The sequence below is a fragment of the Sceloporus undulatus genome, chromosome 3 (genome assembly GCF_019175285.1).
Source record: "Sceloporus undulatus isolate JIND9_A2432 ecotype Alabama chromosome 3, SceUnd_v1.1, whole genome shotgun sequence".
In the NCBI taxonomy this organism is placed as follows: domain Eukaryota; kingdom Metazoa; phylum Chordata; class Lepidosauria; order Squamata; family Phrynosomatidae; genus Sceloporus; species Sceloporus undulatus.
Genome location: NC_056524.1, coordinates 273,517,016 through 273,540,218, shown reverse-complemented (window position 1 = coordinate 273,540,218; position 23,203 = coordinate 273,517,016). Strand labels below are relative to the sequence as shown.

At 42.8% G+C, this 23,203-nt stretch overlaps 1 protein-coding gene across 1 annotated transcript in view; it reads right to left on the bottom strand.

Moving 5' to 3' along the window:
- Nucleotides 1–2,661: 2,661 nt before the first annotated feature.
- The window catches only part of LOC121926993 (cytochrome P450 2J5-like), a 35,356-nt gene continuing 14,814 nt past the window's right edge, over nt 2,662–23,203 (bottom strand). Inside the window, exons 4-9 of the mRNA XM_042460446.1 lie at nt 22,752–22,912; nt 21,006–21,182; nt 17,571–17,712; nt 15,688–15,875; nt 6,537–6,678; nt 2,662–2,861 (exon numbers count right to left, since the gene is read on the bottom strand). Of these exons, the coding sequence (XP_042316380.1) occupies nt 2,683–2,861; nt 6,537–6,678; nt 15,688–15,875; nt 17,571–17,712; nt 21,006–21,182; nt 22,752–22,912 (989 nt within the window). The 3' untranslated portion in view covers nt 2,662–2,682. The remainder of the gene's footprint in view (nt 2,862–6,536; nt 6,679–15,687; nt 15,876–17,570; nt 17,713–21,005; nt 21,183–22,751; nt 22,913–23,203) is intronic.

Sequence of the window (23,203 nt, the reverse complement as noted above, 5' to 3'; positions counted from 1 at the left end):
ATTATTATTATTATTATTATTATTATTATTATTATTATTATTATTATTATTATTATGCTTTTCATTAGGTTCTTACATTAATGAATTCCAAGGTTAGGTTACTAGAATCAAAAAGCTTACTCGAGAGTAGCTTCAGTGGATGAATAGTGTTAAGGGCATCTGGAGTTTGCCGTCTCAGGCTGCATCTGCACAGCAGAAATAATCCATTTTGACACCACTTTACTTGCCCTGGCTCAATGCTATGGAATTCTGGGAGCTGTTGTTCCCGTCTTTTTTGCTCATGTGATGAAGTCCTCAGATCACTCTAGTGCCACAGCAAACTTTAGAGTTTTTCAGACAAGGGGAATTGGAAGTATAATCCGATGGCAATCGGAACGCAATCATGGGGTTTAACGTTATTGCATGATAACCCACTACACACAAATTCAGGCAATGGGAAGTCAGTCCGAGCACAACCATGTGGTTTCACGTTATTGAGTGATAGATTGCCACATGCAAATTCGGGCAATGGCATGCTATTTTCGGGCAATGGGGAGCCAGTGCGAATACAGTGCATATTCATGTAATTGCACGAAACTAGTGACTTTAAGTGAATACGTTCTGGCCCCACTTTCTTTTCATTCGAATTTAAGACAAATTCCTCCCGTTTGTTACACTCCTATGATTCTTAGAATTCCTTAGCATTGAGCCAACTGCAATTCAGGTACAACCTCGGTAACTACTAGGGCTGTATCCGCACTGCAGAAATAACCCAGTTTGCTTTAACTGCCCTGGCTCAATGCTGATGGAATCCTGGGAACTGTAGTTTTGTGAGGCATTTAGTCTTCTCTGTCAGAGAGCCCTGGTCCCACACCAAACTACAATCCCCATGATTCCCTAGCACTGAGCCATGCCACTTAAAGCGGTGTCAAACTGGATTATTTCTGCAGTGTGCATGCAGCCTGCCTAGGTGACCGTGGGCAAATCACACTCTCTCTGCCTCAGAGGAAGGCCATACAAACCTCCTCTGAATAAATCTTGGCCAGTAAACACTAGGAAAGGAATCAAAAGGCAGAAACAGCATGGGGTGTAGTGGTTACAGTGCTGGAGTAGGAGTCTGGGAGACCAGGGTTCAAATTTCCACTTCAGCCATGGAAGCTAACTGGGTGATCCTGGTCAAGTCACACTCTCTCAGCCAGGGACGTAGTCAGGATTTTGGGAAGGGGGGGTCCAGACTAAGTGCCACCATTATAATGGGGCTTGGGTGCAGCGGTACGGCAGCACACACCATTTGTTTTATCTAATGGAAGGGGGGATCTGGACCCCAAGAACCACCCCCCCGGCTACGCCTCTGTCTCAACCTCTGAGGAAGGCCATGGTAGCAAACCTCCTCTGCACACATCTTACCGAGAAAACCTGGTATGGATTTGTCAGAAAAGTGGAGGGAAGTATAGAATCATAGAATCGTAGAGTTGGAAGAGACTGCAAGGGCATCCAATCAAACCCCTTTCTGCCATGCAGGAACTCTCAATCCAAGCATCCCCATTGACAGATGTCCATCCAGCCTCTGTTTAAAGACCTCTAAGGAGGGAGACTCCATCACAATCTCTGAGGCAGCATATCCCACTGCTCTCACCATCAGGAAGTTCCTCCTAATGTTGAGCGGGAATCCCTTTTCCTGTAGTTTGAATCCATTGTTCTCTGGAGCAGCAGAAAACAAGTTTCCTCCCTCCTGAATATGACATCCCTTCAAATATTTAAACAGGGCTATCATCATATCACCTCTTAACCTTCTCTTCTCCAGGCTAAACATCCCCAGCTCCCTGAGACCTTCCTCATAGGGCTTCATGGTTTCCAGACCCTTCACCATTTTGGTGGCCCACCTTTGGACACATGGCTCCAGTTTCTCAATGTCCTTTTGAATTTTGGGGCCCAGAACTGGACACAAGATTATTCCAGGTGGGGTCTGACCAAAGTAGAAAGAGAGGAAGACTGCATGCAGCATGCTAGATGTATGGACTCTACTAAAGAGATCCTGAGTATGAGTTTGCAGGACTTGAGCAGAGTTGTAGAGGACAGGGGGTCTTGGAGATGTCTCATCCATAGGGTTGCCATGAGTCGATATTGACGCAAAGGAAGCTAACAAATGTCAGAAACATCTGGAAGGGACACAGCACACACTTGTGTATCCATCAACCCTCGTTAGAATCCTGATGCATTCTATCAGATATATTATTGGTGTGGATAATGGGGGTTGGGATATGCTTTGGCTAGTGGTGTTCAGTAGAGCCAGGTGGTGCTTATCTAGTGTCCTTGAAGGCCTTGCTCTCAGAGGCTTGTTACGCAGCTTTCAGCTAAGGGGGGATAGAAGCCGAGGGGGGAGTGATGGAGGATGAGAACCAGTGAGAAAGAGGTGGGCTTTTCTGCGCGGGCTTTTGGCTAATGGGAGGAGTAGTCTAACTAAGGGGATTTAGCTGTTGGTTTGGTTGGGAGGGGTCAGTCTCAGCTAGGAAGCTGAGTGATGTAGAATTGCTGATTCTGGATCTATCAATAAAGTGCTGTTGATTCATCAATCAAGCTGACTGGTTGATTGTCCAGGATTTGGGTCTCGCACTCTGACCCCCCCCCCCAACATTAAAAGAAAAAGAACGAGAGATGAGTTCACAGCAACAAATAAGGCACTTTATTATTTCAGGATGAATTTTAGCGGGGAACAGCACATATTTTATAAGCTTCAGGGTGTAATAGGAACCCTACCAAAGGATCCTGGTTGATCTGGTCTGTTCCTTCTGGGAAATAAAACCGGAATGATCTCAGGAGGTGGGTGAAAAAAAGGAAGATCTCCATCCTGGCCAACTGCTCCCCCAGGCAGACGCGAGGACCTACAAAGTGGGGATGAAAAGGAGAAAGCAGCCGGGGAAGAAAAAACCCTTCTTTAGTGCCTCCATTTTGAGCAACAGCATTGCAGTAACTGCAAACCTTACTTCAGCATCTAGAAATAGAGTTTAGGCATCCAGAGAAAAGGAGTGAGCAAACTGATCAAGGAAATTAGAATACAGAATGCAGCCATAGAATCATATAATCCTAGAGCTGGAAGAGACCTCAAGGGCCATCAAGTCCACCCCCATTCTGCCATGCAGGAACTCTCAATCAAAGCATCCCCTGCGAGAGACGGCCATCCAGCCTCTGCTTATAGACCTCTAAGGAGGGAGACTGCACCAAAATATCCAAGGAAGGAGTGTGTTCCACTGTCGGACAGCCCTTACTCTCAGGAAGTTCTTCCTAATGTTGAGGTGGAATCTCATCCATTGCATCCATTCCCCCATTGTGTCCTGTTCTCTGGAGCAGAAGAAAACAAGCTTGCTCCCTCCTCAGTATAACATTCCTTTAAATATTTAAACAGGGCCATCATATCACCTCATAACCTTCTCTTCTACAGGCTAAATATCCCCAGCTCCCGAAGTTTCTCCTCATAGGGCTTCATGGTTTCCAGACCATTCACCATTTTAGTTGCGGCTATGATTTTTGCGGCTATGTGGCCGTGTTCTGGAAGAGTTTATTCCTGACATTTTGCCAGCATCTGTGGCTTTGGCATCTTCAGAGAATGCTGGCATGGAAGAGAGCGGGGTATATATACTGTGTGACCCTGGGTTGGGAGGAAGATGCCAACTGCAGATGCTGGCAAAACACCAGGAATAAACTCTTCCAGAACACGGCCTCATAGCCAGAAAACCCCATGAAAAACTATAACTTCTGTGAATGGGGACCATAGAGTTGAGATGGAGATTGATACAGAGGTGTTCTCTCAGGTGAAAAACTAATCCTTTTTAATTTGGGGATTGAAGAAATATCTCATTTGGGTGGTGGGCAGAATTCTTGCTTGAGAGGCAGTGGCCACATTCTTTCCCCCTTTTCCCATAGCTGCATCCCTGGTTCTGACCCTGAGAACAGAATTGAAATGCTCCAGAAAGGGAAAAATATTTAAAAACTATTAATTGATAGCTAGACAACAAGAATTTGGGACTTCTACCTGAAGGAGACCATTAAATCCATCATCTCAAACATCTGAAGTGAACAGGCTGACACAGGATTTTATATTATTATTATTATTATTATTATTATTATTATTATTATTATTATGCTTTATTTATATAGCACTGTAGATTTGCACAACATATTTTTGTTGACTTTGTCAATTGCAATATAGATTTCTCATCACCACCATTTACACACTTAAGCATGGAGCATGAAGATATAAAGACATAAGAAACTCGTAGACTAACTTCAAAAACTCAAGGTCAGAATCCTGTTGGGGAGTTGCATCTTTGTAAATGAAGTTACATCTTTGGGAATTAGAATTGGGTAGTTCTGTAGAGGCTACTGTTGCATTACTATGGAGCTGAGCCAGCAAAGTGACCATTGCACAACGGGACCAATGGGTATCATATTGGTCTTGACCTGCATTGGGCACCAATGTGCCTTGGGCACTCTTGCCAGTTTCCTTCGCAATTCATTACCAGGATTTCTTACTGTCTCTGCTATGTAGCTAAGTATACATAAATTTACGTAGTGTACATAGTGATATAGGATTCTGGCACAGTTTTTTCGGATCTGATTTGTACGGTGTTTTTTAATGTATCTGAAATAGTAACTGAAACTTTTGGCCATATATGTTGATTTTACTATTTATAAAATAAATACAAACAAATAAATATATACTCACCTATAAGTCTAGAAATTTTAGTAAAAGAATTGACCCAAACTCTTGAGTAGACTTATCCATGGGTCAATGTAAGAACTATACTTTAACTTTTGTTTAAACAAGGAACCCTCCCTTTTGAGAGGGAGATATATGTATATATAGGGGAATGTTGTGGGTTGTAGTGTTTTAGGCTTGTATAATATGATTTATATGGTTACTAATATATGAGTGTTAATATATTATCTATGTATCTATGAAGATTTTCATACCAGTGCTTATTGTGGGGTAAGTGCTGGTAAAATGCCAGTAAAAAGTCAGGGAAGCGCATGTGTATGACAGCCTTACGCACTTCTGAAATGTCAGGGAATCGTCCCCTCGCCTCTAGCGTCCTTGAATCATTCGTGGAACAACAATTTCCTATGAATTGAAAGTTTCAGTTCATAGGAAAGTGCTGCTCTGGGAATGATTCAAGGACGCTAGAGGCGAGGAGATAATTTCCTGACGTTTCAGAAGCGCATCCGGTGTTCATACATGCATGTCTCCCTGTAGTTTTACTAGCTTTTTACACAGTAAGCGCTGGTGTGGAAATCTCCCAACTATCTATCTATCTATCTTTCATGGAGCCCTGGTGGCACAGTGGTTAAATGCCTGTCCTGCAGCCACTCACTCACAAACCACAAGGTTGTGAGTTGAATACTAGCCAGTGTCTCAGGGTCGACTCTGCCGGCATCCTTCCGTAGGCCGCTAAAATGAATCCTTTTTGTGCCCTGGAAAGGGTGTCATAGCTGTGGTGATGGGGCTATATGGCACTCCTTTGGGGCTGCGTTGTATGGATGCTGGCCCAAAGTGTCAGTCTATATAGGGCCGTACTTGCTATTGCTATCTATCTATCTATCTATCTATCTATCTAGGAACTATCCCCTGGTTAAAACCAAGAGCGTAGTATGTCACGGAGGCAGTGATCTCCCCCCCCCCCTCCACACCTTTATTCTCTTATCCATCCAGCCTTTAGGGTGAGCGCAAACAGTTATGCCTGCTAGAATTTTATAAGTCCTTTAGCATTGTTTTCCTTTGCTTCATCCTTTACATCTTTTGTTACATGCCCCTAAGTTTTACCCTTGACTTATTCACAAGTCATACGAAAATCCCTAATTTTGGCCACAAACCTTACCCTTGACCTATACATGAGGGTGACTTCCAGTTGAGTATTTACAATAACTAAATCAAATTCTTTATTTATAAAAGCTTTTAAAAACTAGGTGAAAACACTCTCTTCAAAGGCTTGGCTTTGTTTCATGGGTCACCAGGAGCTGACCATTCCTCCAAAAGGAAGGTCATATTCCATGTAGGAGTCCTGAAAATGATATAAATGTTTCTTTACAGTACAAATAGTAAACCCGTTTCCCTTTTACTACTATGTGTAATATTATGGAAAACCCATGCCAATCTAAGAGAAGAAATTTGCAGAGAGGAACAGTTGATGTTAATTTATGCAGTTTGACACCATTTAAAGTGGTATAGCTCCATCCTATGGAATCCTGGGATTTGTAAGTTTCACGAGGTCTTTAGCCTTCTCTGTCGAAGAGTGCTGGTGCCTCACAAAACTATAAATCCCAGGATGGAGCCATGACCATTAAAGTGGTATCAAACTGCATTATTTCTACAATGAGGATGCAGTCCAGGTCCTTCTCAATTTTTTAAAATTCCCTCTCTCCAGAAAATCTTAGGCTCAGTCTAATTTAACCCCTTAGAGACCACAAAGAGCCAGTCATGACCTTAATCTCTTTTTGACCATCAGTCTTCTAGAATTGAATCTTGAATTAAACCTGACTACCAATGATTTTTTTCCATTTACCTGCTCCAAATGCTAGAAACTCTTCTCTAGCCACAAATTGTCCATCTTTGTCCAAAAAGTGTTGTGGGTTGAAGTCTCTTGGTGTCTCCCATTGCTTGGGATCAAGAAGTACTGAGGTCAGATCTGGAACAACAAAGGTCCCCTGAAAGGAAAGACAGAGGGTTCAGAATGACAGCTACATTACAGTTAATTAATTAATTAATTAGCTTACAGTTGTAAACTGCTTAGAGACTGCTTAGGTGGTATGAAGCGGTATCTAAATGAAGCTACTATTGCTAGCTATGGAACTTGCCAAAGTAATTAAAAAGACTACATCCAGGAAAGTGCCAGGCCCAGATGGACGATCTGCAGCATATGATGTGGTTCTGGATTTGGAGGTTTTAAGGGTCTGTATATAGTTTTATTTTTTGTTGTTTTAATGGTTTTAGCATTTTTAACTGTTTTAATATGACCGGTTTAAAGCACTCTTATCTTTTAAATTGCATTTTATTCCTTTAATGAGTGATATATTTTAATACCATACTAGTTTAATTCTGTTTTAATGTCCACATTTGTATGTTTTAAATTGTATTGGGGTTTTTTAGAAATTGTAATCCACTTTGTGTCCCAACTGTGTTTGGAAAACAGGATATAAGTAGATAAACAAACAAATAAATAAGCAATTTGAAGATGAGCTACATCAAGCATTAAAAGTAGTGTGTGATGAGCGATTAGGAAAAGGGCCGATGTCAGATTCTTGGAGTAATGCTCATATTACAGTGATTCATGCAGAAAATACATTACATGAGACATTAACAAAGACATAGTTCAGTACTTATTATTATTAGCTTTATTTATAAAGCGCCATAAATCTACGCAGCGCTGTACAAAACCATTAAAATCAAGAATATATAAAAAGCCTGCCTATGGCGCACAATCTAAAAGTTAAAACAACAAATTAAAAACATGCACACCTCATCACTTCTCTGCCCAGTTTCAAAACTGAATTAAAGACTATATTGTTTAGAGAAGCATTCCCAGAGGTGAGCCCCTCTCCGACCCAGGAAGCCTCCTTCTAACCATCCATCAAGAAGCCAAGCCCTTCCTCCAGTCCATCTGCCTTGGTCCAGGCCTCGGAGGTGGAAAAGATCTGCTGGACCTGATCCTATTCCCCACCACCACTCCCTTCTCCTTTTGTGTCGTGTCTTCTTAGATTGTAAGCCTGAGGGCAGGGAACCGTCTGACTAAAAAATTGATGTACAGCGCTATGTAAACTTACAGCGCTTTATAAATAAAGGTTAATAATAATAATAATCATAAGAAACAAGTTAAAACAGCAAACATCCAATATTGAGTCAGGCATCAGACCAACCAGGACACAATCACAGACTCCCTGGGAACGCTTCCCTAAACAATATGGTCTTTAACTCGGCTTTGAAGCTGGTTAGAGACATGTTGAGTGTGCTTGTAAGGGGAGAAGGTTCCAGGAGTGAGGGGCAGCAAGCGAGAAGGGACGAATCCGGGACGGGGCAGTGGAAATCCTGGGCTGGGACAGGAGACCTTGGCTACCAGAACGGAGGGAACGAGTGGGAATGTAGGGAGAAAGTAGTTTGAAGAGATAGGGAGGGGCCAGCCCATGCAGGGCTTTAAAGGTGAGCAGGAGAAGCTTGTGCCGAATGGGGGAGGGAAAGGGGAGCCAGTGAAGGGATGACAACAGGGGAGAGACATGGTCATATTGGCAAGTGAGTGAGATAATACGAGCAGCTGAGTGCTGAACAGAAATCAATGGGTGGAGGTGAGAGAGAGGAAGCCCTGCCAAGAGAAGGTTGCAGTAGTCAAGTCGAGAGACCACTAGGGCATGGACCAAAGTCTTTGCAGTAGAAGCAGAGATATGGATGGATTTTGGAGATATTATAGAGGAAATATCTACAGACCTTGGCTGTGGCCTGAATCTGAGAGATAAATGACAGAGAGGAGTCAAAAATGAAACCAAGACTGCAGGCTTTCTGGACCGGCTGAATGGAGATGTTGTCCACAGAGACAGAAAAGGAGTGTTGAAGGGTGGGCTTAGGAGGGAAGACAAGAAGCTCCGTCTTAGACATGTTGAGCTTCAAACGCCGATGGAGCATCCAGTGAGAGACAAGATGAAACTTGCTCCTCAAGCCCTGGCGAAAGGTCAGGGGTGGAAAGATACAGCTGGGTATCATCGGTGTACAGATGATAAGAGAAACCGAAAGAGCTGATAAGTTTACCAAGAGACAGTGTGTATAGAGAGAACAAGAGGGGACCAAAAACAGAACCCAGAGGAACTCCAGCAGATAGGGGAACAGAGGATGAAGACTGGCTGCCCGAGAGCACTGCAAAAGATCTGTCTGACAGGTAAGAATTAAACCAATCGAGAACGGAGCCCGAGAAGCCAACGTCAGAAGGTAAGTCAACTAAAAGACAGTGGTCCCCAGTGTCGAAGGCCGCAGACAGATCGAGGAGGACAAGGATAGAGTAAAGACCATTTGCCTTGGCCCGCAAAAGATCATTCGAGATCTTGGTGAGGGCCGTCTCTGTGGAGTGCCGTGGGCAGAAACCAGACTGGAAAGGTTCCAAAATGGAATTGGCTTTGAGAAACTCAAGACAGCGAGAGTAGATGACTCGTTCCAGAACCTTAGAAAGAAAAGGAAGAAGAGAGATCGGGCGTTAGCTAGACAAAGAAGAAGGGTCGAGAGAAGGTTTTTTCAGAATAGGGGAAACTAGAGCGTGTTTAAAGTCCGAGGGGAAGGAGCCAGAAGAAAGAGAGAGGTTAAAGATGTAGAGGAGGGAGGGCAAAAAAGAAGGAGCAATGGAGATTAGAAGACGAGAAGGAATTGGGTCAAGAGAACAGGTGGTGGGTTTGGAAGAGTTCAGCAGCGGAGAAAGTTCATCCAGAGAAATGGGAGAGAACGCAGAGAATTTGTTAGTAGGAGGAGTCAGGAGATTATTGGTGGGAACCAAATCAGAAAGAGTCAACTCTGACCGAATAGTAGTGATCTTTGTAATGAAATAATTGGCAAAATTGGAGGGAGAAAGTAATGAAGAAACAGGGGGAGCAGACGGTTTTAGTAGTGTGTTGAAACAAGAGAACAAACACTGCGGGCGCCTCTTGTTGGCGCCGATCAATAGTTTATAATAATTCTGTTTTGCCATACCTAAGGTGCGTGAAAAGGAAGAGAGAATGAACTTGTAATGGATAAAGTCAGCCCACTCCCTGGACTTTCTCCAGAAATGTTTGGTCGCTTGAGAGCAAGACCGGAGGAACCTAACGATGGGAGTGATCCAGGGCTGAGGCCTAGTCATAAGAGAAGAGGAGGACATGAGCGTGGATACAGGGGCAAAGCTGTCAAGAGTTGAGGAAAGAGTGGAATTGAGCAAGGACACAGCTGAATCTGCAGAGTCCCTAAGATTAAGAGAAGCGAGAGATGAATCCAAGGACTGAGTGAGAAGATTAGAGTTAACAGATTGGAGGTTATGGAACTGGTAGACGGCAATATGATGAGGGGATGGGAGAGAGTAAAAGAGAATAAATGATGATCGGAAAGAGGAAAGTCAGATGCCAAGTAGTCAGAGATGACACACTTAGCAACAAGAACCAGGTTCAAGACAGTGACTGAGAGAATGACTTGGAGAGTTTGAGTGAAGTAGAAGATCGAAGGAAGATAAGAGGGAATTGAAGCGAGAGGTTGAAGAATTTGTAGGATCATTCAATATGGATGTTGAAGTCATTGACAATCAGAGAGGGAACAGAATCTGAAAGAAAAAATGTGAGCCAAGACTCAAAATCAGACAAAAATTGGTTGGCAGAACCAGGGGGGGCGATAAATGACAGCAACATGGAGCTGTAAGGGAAAGAAGAGTCGGATAGAATGACATTCGAAGGAGACATTAACAAAGACTTGACACAGCTCAATGCTAAATAATGACTATAATATATTTACTACCATAATATCAAGCATATTGAGAAAACATTTCTCAGAACATCCATGAAGATCAGAATGGCTTTTTGCCAAAAAGATAATTAAGGGATGATGTAAGAATTGTTCTTAGCATTATTGCATTTTTGGAACATCACGTGATAAAAAACAAAAAGCTGTTGTGGGCAGAGAAAGCATTTGATAATATTTCATGGAATTACTTCTTTCAAGAACTGGAGAGAATGGTGAAAATATTATTTAGGCGATAAAGGCAATCTACTCAGTTCAAAAGTTCCAGTTTTTAGTAAATGGCAACACAAAAGGGGACTAGATGTCTCCCCTCCATTTACTATTTATTTTGGCATTGGAAACCCTATTGAAAGATATCAGAAAAGACAACAGAGTCTATGGGGTGAGAGTAAAAAAGGAACTGTGCAAGCTGAGAGTTTATGTGGAGGATTTTGGGATAACGATACAAAACCCATTGGATTGGACAAAGGCTCTTCTGGGGGAAAACAAAACATTTGGGACATACTCTGGGTTTAAAGTGAATTGTGACAAAACAAAATTGCTAACTAAAAATATGATTTGAGAAGAGGACAATGAACTAACTGCTCTTTCAGATTTTAAGGTGGAAAAAAGGGATTAAATATTTGGGAGTTATAATCGTGCATTTGAATTTATTATTTCATTATTATTATGAAAAAGCTGGGAAGAAATTAAAAGAGATTTAGAAAAATGGGGAAAGCTAAATCCATCCCCTTTGACTAAAATTGCACTAATACCCCCCCCCCCCAATGTTTCATTTTATAAAAATGACAGAAGGAGATTTCTGGAATTGTCTGGCAGACAAAGGAACCCAGAATAAAAATTAAAACACTATATAAAGCCAAGGAAAGGAGAGATTTGGGTGTCCCTAACCTCAAACTGTATTCTGAGGCCTTTTGTTTTGTACATCTAAAGGAATGGCTATTGCTTGGAGATGTGGGACTTCTCGAACTTGAAGGCTATAATTTAAGATTTGGTTGGCATGGTTAATTTTGGTATGATAAAGTCAAGGTACAGGCTTAATTTAAAATCATTGTATCAGAAAGGCTCTCCTATGAGTTTAAGTGTCTAGAAAGAGAGAGTTAGCATAAAAAGAGACTCTATAAATGAGTGTAAGTTTAAACAGATTTTTTTTCTGAGGTAATATTAGGCGCTTTACCACAAGAAGCCTTTCTTTTAAGAAAGAGAAAAAGGAAGGCAAAGATCTTACTTAGTTTGCTTATACACAACATCATTACAGATTTAATCAAGATAAGAGAAATGCAGCCACAGAGGATGGAAAAAGCGAGTTCTACATAGAGTTGCGTCAAGATTATGAACATGCAATTTAAGAAATGTATAAACGGATTTAGAAATCCAAGACAGAAGATGAGCCTATAAAAGATAAGGTGAGCACAAGATATAGGGGAATAATATCCATATGGATGTATGGGAAAAGTGTTGTCTAAATACATAACATTTACTTCATGTTGTGATTTAAAAGAAAACCTGTATGTACATATATTATTTACTCTTAAATAGGTTGCCAGAAATGTTTCAGAATGTTTCAAATCAATCTTGAGGATGTCAAAATAAGAAGGGCTCATTTTTCATATTTGGTGGATGTGCAAGAAGGCAAAAAGTTAGTGGTCCAAGATTTAAATGTTAATCCAAAACATTTTAAAGGTAGATTTGGTAATGTTACCAGAAATATTTGGGTATTATGGACAAAGAGGTAGAGAGTAAATATGATGACCTATTCATCATATGACAACAGCAGCCAGAATAGTGTTTGCTCCAACTTGGAAATGAACTGAAGCACCAATGGCAGAGAATGGATTGTTAAGGTTTCTGACTTAGCCCAAATGGCCAAATTATCACGGAAGGAAGGATGCCGTCACAGGTCCTCTGCAGTAGGATGGAGTAGCTACCCTTCTGACTGATGAACTGGTCTCCTGGCCAACTAACAGCATAACCAGACAGAAGCCATGCATGATCTGCAGGTGACAGGGGAGGCAGGACAGAGGAGGAGTTGCAGACAAGTGTGGTGCATGTGCTATCAGCCACACCTGATGTACCATGTAAGGAAGCCTGGGAATGTGGGCCCATGACAGCAGATGTATTCCAGCAGTGGTCAGGCATATTGCAAAGGATGGTGTCGTGTGCCACTGTCTACCTCACAGGCATTATCCAGGTACATGATGCATGACAGCAGGTGCTTTTCCATGGCTAGGAGGACCTCTGTAAACACCTCTCCCATGATGGTGCCACTGATCCCAAACTGCTGGGCAGTTTTGTGGTAGCTGCTGCAGTGGGTGAGCATCCAGATGGCAATTGCGACCCTCTTCTTCACTGGAATGGCTTTCCTCATGATGGTGTCGACCTTCTCCACCTCCACATGGATCTCTGCCACTATCCTGTGGAAGCGTGTGCAGGGAATTCAGAAATGGTGCTGCCATTGTTTGTCTTTCCAGATGTCTGAGATGACCTGCTCCCACTAGTGCTTGCTGGTTGGATTTATCCACCAGCGATGTGGGCATCTGAGTAGTAGCAGCATGATGGTGGCTGTGACTGCTAGGATGGCTGTGGTGGCCTGGATGACAGCTGTCTTGTGGTGTTGCACTGGCTGTCCTACGTCAGTATCTGCATCTGCTGCTGTAGTTGGTGGTGGCTGTTACGGCACATGTTGTGGGCGTTGGTACATTTTCTGTGCCCAAGTAGCCACATCAGCAGGTTGCAGCCAAAGTGCCATTGCTGGCTACACTGGATGACAGGGCTTAATGATCAGGCTGTGCCAATCTGTCAGTGGGCATAGTGATGTGTCATTTCTGCTGATGGATGGTCATGTGATCATGCGAGTGAGTGGCCAGTCATGCATTATCCAATGGGCTGGCAGGTAGGCAGGACGAGACAGTCACCAGTGGCATGTTTGTGCAATGGTCTGCATGCATTTGGGTAGGTGAAAAAATAATGTAGGGGCACAGCTTGATGGCTCCACTATCACATTGGGAGGGATGTGGAGAGACCTGCCCACGGGTGTTCAGCCTGTTCTGGGAGTGGGCTGTGCAGACAGTGGGTGGTCGCCTCTGAATCAGGAAACTCCGGAGGGAATCAAGCTTTTTCCCTCTGTCTGCTCAGCACCTCTGAAATCCAGATCTGGGGATGCTGATCCACAGAGCCTCTGTCTTGATTAGGATTCCGCTTTAGTTCATAAGTCTCCATCTAGCCCTATCTACAATATCCAGTTTCTAATCCAGAGCCCCTGCACAATCTCAGCCAACTCCAATGGCAAGGAGAAGTGGAGCTGAGTCTCATCAACATATTGCTGGCACCCAATCTAACCTCCTGTCTTGCAGAAACACACAACTACAGCACTCCTGAAAGATGCCCATCTGACTTCCACTTAATGATGTTGGGATATAGCAACTTCGCATGCTAAGCCCTTCTAGTACTATATCTCTATGATGGTTTTAGGCCAAGATCTTTTCTAGGAATGCATGTCAATGGTAGTTTTATTGCTTACTAACAACCCCTCCTCACTTCCACTATCATTTCCTGTTTACCATGAGGACACTTTATTACCTTTCTTTGTTCTTGGGTGAAGAAGACCCCATCGCCATTACCTTACTAGCTTGCTGATTGATCAACATCTCCCAAGTGGAGATGGATGCATGCTGAGAGACTAACTTTCCTTTGAGATGCATGGAGACTGTTTTTCTACCTGAATTTTCCTGCAACATGAAGCTGTGCCTGTGTACTTGTTTGTACACATGATTTTGTAAGTAAACTTATTTTCTTTTTTCACTTTTAACCAAGTGACTGTGTTTCTTTTATTGGGGACATTGGGGGCTGGGAGAAAGGTGTGGAGCTAGTTAAACTATTTTTCCTGCTTGCTCACTCTTTTGCTGTGGGGAACTTTGCTAGCAAGACTAAAGCTAATCTTGCTTCTCCTTCCTGAGTTTCTGACAATTCTCAAGGAAGAACCAATATTCCCAACAAATGATCTTCTAAATGCAGTGCTGGTGGCGCAGTGAGTAAATGCCGGTACTGCAGCCATAACATTGTGAGTTTGATCCCACAGAGTTTCAAAGTTGCCTCAGCCTTCCATCCTTTTGTAGGTTGGTAAAATGAATGCCCAGCTTGTTGCGGGCAATTGGCTTACAGATTGTGCTTAGCATTATAAAGTGGTATAGAAGTGCTATTGCTATTGCTAAGTTGTTCCTCCTAAAGATATTTTCCAGACACTTGATTACCTTGCGTGTCTTCCTCTGGACGTGCCCCATCTTGTCAATATCCTTCATGAACTGTGGTGCCCAAGAACTGAGTAGATAGGAAGGGTGTTAAGAAGGAGAATATTAGTGAAGGCAAGAAGAATGGAGAAAATAGAGGGAAACCCAGGAAGAAACAACCATTACAATAGGGGGGGGGGGGGGGGGGGGAATCTTCTAGTTAATAGTTAACTTTGACTGTATGTAAGTAAAGTCTATATTTGTTTGCTTGTAACTTTGTATATGTCTTGTATTTGATGTGTCTTAATAAAATGTATTTAAAAAAACAAACTGTGGTGCCCAGGAATGGATGCAGTAGTCCAGGTGAGGTCCGACCTAAGAAGAACAGAGTGGCACTGCTTCCATCAATTTGGACACTGTTGCTGAAGCCCAGAATTGCATTGGCTTTTTGGGCTGCTGCGTTGTACTGTTGACTCATGCTTAGCTTGTGACCTGTTAAGACCCCTAGATCCTTCACAACCCCTGTTTTCAGGCCAAGTGTCACCCATCCCCTATTTGTGCATTCATCCTATCTCCTTCAGCCTCAACTCCTTCATAACCCTCACACCGGTTGCCTTTTCATTTGGCCATTACCACGTGTGTCGGTGCAGCTGGCCAGTCACTTGATGTATCAAGATACTTGTCGTTGGTTTACATTAAAGGGAACTAATTCGTAAAAAAGAAATTACGCGTCTTTATGAAGTGGTTTACATTTTAAATCTCGGGGGCCACATTCGTATCCCAGGTCACTACAAAACTGGACTTTGCAGACTAGGGTCTCTTGACCTTCAGATGCCTTTGAGGTGTGTGAGGAGTACCTTTTCGCCCTTAAGATTCTGTATTATGCGGGAAGGCCTAGCGTGGATAAACCACTTCAGTGCTATGCTTTAGTTCTAATTGCTCTTGGGACACAGAGGTGCAGCTCTATAACTTTACCTTGGGAATGGTATACCCATGCATGGTCACATCCTTAACACTTCGTCTAGCGACCCCAATGGGAAAGACATATTTTAAACGCATGATCTCATGAATCACAGCATTGGTGTAGGGCATCTTCTTCCGATCTTGATAGCAGATGGATTGAGACGTCCCCAAAACATTCTCCATCTCCTTGTAGACTTTATCTGAGGAGAACAGCAGAACAGGGGGCTTTATTTGGGGTTTGGCTTCTACCTCCAAAGTTAGACAACCAAAGGGCACTAATTTCACATGAACAATTCTGAGCAGGTAAATTACCCTTTATGCACTAGGGTGAATGAAATTGTTTTGTGCAGATATTTTCTCAACACAATGAGAATTCCAGTGTGCGGTGCAATATGGCAATGCTCCATGTCAAAATGAGTGCATGAAGAATCAAGTGTGTCTTACCTGGACCTCCAGAGCTAGACAAGAAAATGAAATAAAACATGGCTGGCACATTATCAGATCTGACACCTTGACATCACCATTCACTTTTACAGTCATTGTGCAAGTCTGACATCTCTGCCAACTATGCAGTGACCAAAGGTCCACACTGAGCTGTGTCTTAAGGATGAGCAGGAACATGGCCAGTTCTTCTCCTGTAGTTGGATGTGCTGCAACAGGCATCTGCTGCATGGAAATGCCCATGTTGAGATGGTAGTGGTTGCACTGCATAAAAGGAAGCTTTTTTGAGGGAGTCATTGGTTTTGGTCATTGCATAGTTGGAAGAGACTTGGGGGGGGGGGTGTTCCCGCTTGCGATTTGAAACGATTTTTAATACAGCGGTTTGTTTTAAAGCGACTCAAAATAAAGCAAGTGTTATCCCGCTTTTCAAATCGCTTTATTTGTATTGTTCCCATTTACGTAATGTTTTATTTTAATTCGCTGTAATTGACCCTGTTTCGTTCCCATTCAAGGATTAATCAGTGTATATTTAAACCGGTTTTGTTACTTTTTCGTTCACATTCACTTGTTTCGGCTGTCAACCAAAGCGACGTCATCACGATGTCACGTTAATTCGGAGTAACATACACTGATGGAGCCTGTACCTGCGTTCCCACTACCTGGCCATTTTTAATTCGCTATAAATTTCGCTGTTGTTTTTTTAAAAGAGCCAATCAGGAGGCGCCGGCAATGCAGAAAGAAACCAAAGAGGATGACACCCCCAGGCCAACCCCTTGAGTGCTGCTCCTCCCATCCTGTGGAACTCGAATCAGACGCCAAAATGTCCCCATTTAAATACAGCGAAATCTACTATTTTTTTGCACTGGGTTATAGGCTTCTGATCCGGATTAAATGTTACAATTCGAATCAGATTCAAATCACAGTGGGAACGATTGCAGGGTAACCTAGAACTGTTCTAGAGTTAATTCGGGATTGAGTGGGAACGATACACCTTGGATTAGATTTGTAAACCGGTGTATAAGTGAGTGGGAACACCCCCTTGGAATCTGCACAGTAACCATAGACGTTAATTTTGATGCAATCTTCAATCTTCATTGCCCAAACTTCCAACATGCTGAAAAGCAGCAGATGGCATATCAATGTGGCTACGAAAAGGGGGTTTGCCAAAAATAGCATTTCCCCATGAATATGCTACATTGGCTGGGGCGGGGGGATAACTGCAAGGGCAAAACTCAGTTGTTTTGTCCCATAGAATCACAGCACTATAGGAATGGGAAGGTCCTAAGGGGCCCTGTTTTTTAATCTTTGGTTTTTTCATTTTCACTACTCTCTAATTATGAACAAATATTTAATCCGGAAATCTTTCAATGCACTCGCTAAGTCAGCCAACCAATAGACCCACAAGCATTTGAGTCAAGAAAGCCCCTTGCTCCATTTACACAGGTGTCCCTCACCTTGGATCTCTGGATGAACTCCCATGAGGAGCAGAGCCCATTGCAGAGTCGTGGAAGAGGTTTCTGTCCCTGCGACAAGGAAGTCCAGGATACACTGCACCAGATTATCCTCATTATAAGTAGAGTCAGGGTCATTCTTGCTCTGTTGTTGAGAAAAGAAATGATGGTTTTCCCCCTAACACAAATTATATAGCAAAACCAAAACTAATTCTCCTCCTTTGTGAAGGGTCAGCCTAATTATTTGACATGTTATCTTGAATTATTTAATGATTAAGCCATGTTTTTGGCTTGCTTCATCACCCAGAGCTTCCTAGAAAACCCAGGGAGTAGCTCAGGTTGCACAGTGTTACCCTATATGGCTCTCGCTTTTAATATCAAGAAGTTAATATCAAGCAAGCTTGTTTTCAGCTGCCCCAGAAACTAGAATAAGGAACAATGGATACAAACTGGAGGAAAAGAGATTCCAGCTTAACATTAGGAGGAACTTCTTGACAGTGAGAACTGTTTGACAGCGGAACACATTTCCTATGAGATTTTGGTGGAGTCTCCTTCCTTGGAGGTCTTTAAACAGAGGCTGGATGGCTATCTGTAAATGAGGATGCTTTGATTGTGAGTTCCTGCATGGCAGAATGGGGTTGGACTAAATAGCCCTTGCCGTCTCTTCCAACTCTAGGATTCCATGATTCTATGAAAGTTCACCTCTCCATGAGCCTACATGTGGAAGCCATGAATTTCAAGCTAGGGACCACATTAGCCAGTTTAGGAGTCGCCAGGGGGATGTGACCCACCCACACTTATCAAGGGAGATGAGGAAAGTCTGTCAAGGGACAATACCCTAGTTTGCACGTTGTATTGTTCCTATCTGGGCTCCCATCAAGGAACAATACACCATTCCAGTGTGATATTTGTTCTTGTCTATCAGGTCCTGCAGGCTATCTAAAGTAGGAATCCCTCCATTTGCATCCCAATGCTCACCTCGGAAGTCCCCACCCTAGACGGCTACTTCATACAATTTGGACTGTTGGTCATGGGCTCCCTGGACGTTGCCCCAGGCTAGAAATTCCCTATTTAATTATTAATTAGTAGTAGTATTATTAATTTCTTTAATAAAATATAGTTAATAGAAGAATTTGCCTCTGCAGTTCTTTGCCCCCCACCTGCGTAAACGTAGAGACAAGGTCCCAGGGCTGGTCTAACCCAGCCACAGTTGAGCTAATTTATTATTCCCCAGACTTCTTGGTTACAGCAGTGATGGGAAGATGGCGAGCGTCAATAGTGTCAATTGCCCATCATGCCTTATCCTTTTAGAAAACAACTTACAACATGTATATTGTGCATTTTGGTTGGCCCAATAAAAGTATCACTGTTTGGTTATTTTGATGTTTGATGTTAATGGATTTGTCATTTTAGAGTTCATCCAACTCTTCGGATCTGGCTGCTAGAAAGTTCCCCAGAACATCCAGGAATCTATCAGATTACATTAGAGGTAGACTTGGCTCTGGGAATAATTGTTATTGGATGCTGCTAGTTTGGAAAGAAAAGGAAACACTTGCATTTTATCATCTCAAGGAATCCAATCAGGGATAATGATGGAAGACCAGATCCTCAACATACTGAAGCACTTAGTGCTTTCTTCAATGTGTATTGGTCTCCTGGTTACTATTACTATGTACTCTCACTCTCTAATGAAGTAGAACAATACTCAAACTGGCTCTGGAGAATATATAGATATAAGATATATATAGAATACATATATAGCAAACTGCCTCTGAACAAATCTTGTCAAAAATAACCTGTGTGTCCTGAACTACAGCCAGCACACACAGACACACACCGATAAGAATGGCTTAGCATAGCAAGTGGAAGCAGAACACAGACCTTCCAAGGAGTAAGCGTGAGAGCAGTCCAAAAGCCAAGCCGTAGTCAGGATACTGAGAGTCGGAGCAGTCCAAGAACCCAAGCCAAAGTCAGGATACCAGAAGTCAGAGTCATCAAATCAGTCCAGGATCAAAGCAGCAAGAAGATAACAAGGTTCCAGTCCGTTCCGAGGTCAAGGCAACAGGGAGCCAGTGCCGGCAGCAATCACACCAAAGGATCATGCACTAAACTCTGGCACTGAGTTGAGGCCTCTCTACAGCTTAAGTAAGGGAAACTCTCCTCGTGCCACCTGAGGCTGGTTTGCTAATTGCCTCTCTGCAATCCTCCTGGATCTGCGCCCACAAGCACTCTCAGCCCTTCACTGTTTGTAAGTAGGCACATCCAGGCAAACTTCCTCCCCAGAGTCACCACTAGGCTGTTGCACCACAGGAGGCATCTCACTAGCACTAGGACCTGGTTGGGCCTCCTCCTCTGGGGCTGGGAGAGCAGGATTAGCACCTGGTGTAGCCTCAATCAGCTCTTGCTCTGGAGGAGGCCCATCTTCATCCTCCTCCTCTTCCGAGAGCTGATCTTGGCTGGCCATGACACTGTGATACTTTTGCCTTAGGGTTGCAATAAGCCAGAAATGACTTGAAGGCACACAACAACAATAATGGAATCTAAAAGAAAATTAATCCCACTTAAACATTAGGAAGAATTTATTTACTGTAAGAAACAAAATAAAATAACCTTCAGTACTGAGTGATGATCGCCTTTACAGGGCACTCATTCTCCCATTTCCCTCAAACACTTTCTATTTGCAAGTTTTCATTTAAGAAGTCTGCATCATCCCCCCCCCCACCCCAAAATAACCCTAAGTAAGTTTCAAGCTGTTCTGGAAGCCAAGATACGAGGCAAAATATGAAGCACTATTATCCAGGGGCTGAAACAAGACTGCTATCGCTTTTGAGAATGTAACCAATGAGAATCATAGAAGTATAGAGTTAGAAGAGAACCCAGTCCAACCCCCTTCTGCCATGCAGGAACTCTCCATCAAAACATCCCTATTGACAGATAGATGGCCATTCAGCCTCTGTTTCAAAACCTCCAAGAAGGAAATTCCACCGCTATTGAACAGCCCTTACTCTCAGGAAGTTCCTCCTAATGTTGAGGTGGAATCAGTTCTCCTGTAGTTTGAATCCATTGCTCCAGGTCCTATTCTCTAGAGCAGCAGAAAACAAGGTTGCTCCATCCTCGATATGACACCTTTTCCAATATTTAAACATGGCTATCATGTCACTTTTCCTGCTGCTTTCCATTTTATGAAGCATTGCATTCTTTTCATTAGTCATATTGTCTCATGATAAAGTATCACAGCCTCACAGGAGAACAAAATCCCACAACTATATGCTTTATAATCAGTTTGGCGACAGATTTGAATATGGAGGAGGTTTTGTTATCCATAGCCCAGAAAACACAATTGGAGGCCCTTTTGTTAGTTTTTCAGTAATAACACAGAATGCAATTGTTCCTGACAACTTTTGCATGAAAGCTTTTGCATAAAAAGTGGGTACTTGCTTTCTCCATCTGAAGCAGATAGAAATCCGTGAAATCCTGGGGTTCATTTTGCATCTGATATTCCTTGTGCCTCGCAATCTCCTCCCTTAAATGCAAAATCCGCTTGTCTACCATGGCACGCATCTTCCGGAAAGGCGTTGGAAGGCGGTCCATCAGCCGTGGAAACAATTCATAGAGCTGCAGGAAAGGAAAAAAATAACAATCCCATCACTCTCATGAGAAGACTTGGTAACATCACCCAAATCCTTTGGATTAGTATGTTGATGTGATGGTCTAGAACAGTCATTCCCAAACCCTGGCCCTCCAGATGTTTTGGACTTCAGCTCCCAGAATTTCAGACTGTTGGACAAGTTGGCTGGGGCTTCTGGGAGTTGGAGTCCAAAACACCTGAAGGACTAAAGTTTGGGAATCACCGATCTGGAATGATTCTTGAGAATTCCAAAATTGCTCCTTGATGTTTGAAGACTATGAAGGCTAGAGAGCCCATCACTCTCCAAGGCAGTCTAATCCCCTCTCAAACAGCTCTTATAGTAAAGATGTTATTAATGAGGAAGCACACCTCAACATTAGGAGGAACCTCCTGACCGTAAGAGCTGTTTGATAGTGGGAGACATTCCCTCCGAGTGTTTTGGACTCTCCTTCTTTGGAGGTCTTTAAAAAGAGGCTGGATAGCCATCTGACAGTGGTGCTTTGATTCTGTATTCCTGCATGGCAGAGTGGAGTTGGACTGGATGGCCCTTGAGGTCTCTTCCAACTCTAGGATTCTATGTTTCTAGTTAGATGTTGCATCAGTTTGCTTTTGCCTGAGCCCACTGGGAAGGGCAAGGTTCTGTCCCTCCTCTCCTCTAAATTGAATGCAAACTACTTGTGCACTTTACTCAGGCCCCATTCCTGCTTACAGATAAATTGGTGTTCAATCCGAATCGATGGATCGATTCAACAGCGGAACGTGGTTCCCAATACATTTCCCTTGAGCACATTTTCCCCTCCAAAAAATCCATTTGTGGTTTCCATTCACAAATAAATCGATTCAAAATGATTCATTTCCAGCTGGCCAAAGGGGAAAGTTGAATCGATTCTGATCCACTTGTGGTTCACACTTGCACAGATTCAATTTATTGAAAAAGAAGCGGGGAAAAAATCAGTGTCAAAAGGAGGTGGGTTAAATGGGTCTAGCACATCCCCCCCCCAGGGTCATTTGAACTGGTTCAAACCCATTCACAATCTGGTTTAAAAGATAGTGGGAATGAGGCCTCAGTTTGCAGCAATTGATATAAACTGAGGACAAAGGGGGGAAAGGTGGGAGAAGGAGAGAGAAATGGGGACATTTGAAAAGTGGTTGAAAAGTGGGAGAACAGAGGAGTGATGTCTGTGTCAGATCAGGAGAGATGAGGGGTGTATAACTGAGGATTAACAACCAAAAGATTGTCATTGATTTTATACAATGTTTGATAACATTTTTCCAGCCAAGTTCAAACGCTGGGTTTTGACCTTAAAGCTTCTAAAAGTGCTGTAACAGTTTTCTCTTGTACAGATCTCCTCAGGATTTAAGATTTACTTCTTAAGTCATGTTCTTTGCCTGCTCACTATTACAAATCCATCAGGTTAGCAGAAGAAATGAATTTTTCCATGGAGGCAACAAAATACATTGATATTCATGCTTCTGCCTTTCAGAATGCCAATATGGGACTTTGTCCTTTGCAGGAGACCTATTTGTTTCAGTCAAAGAGAAGAAGGAGTACTCACAATATGAGAGATGGTGCCTGCAAATTTTATACCCGTTTCAGATTCTTCCAAAATTTTCTCGATTTCCTCCTCTTGGAAATAAGATTGGTGCCCGAAAACCACAGCACACACCACTTTGAAGATTTTAGTTGAGATAGGTAGTATGGGGTCAATTGGATGCCCTACAAATGAAGTTAGTTAAAAGGGAATGGTTATTCCTCTTTTTCTCTCTCTTTCTTACACACACACACACTCTGCTCTTTCTGGGTTCTGTGAGGTGATCTATCATTGAATATTGCAAACACAACCATAATTAAAGTCTCTCTCTCTCTGAACAATGTAACAGATGGTATAATAAATTTGACACTCATGCAGTGTCCCAAAAGTTCCATGCATTCAATGAGCTACCACTGCAGAACTTGAATGCGTAGTATGGCAATATTTGTGTTGCAAATCCTAAAGCCCTAAATAAT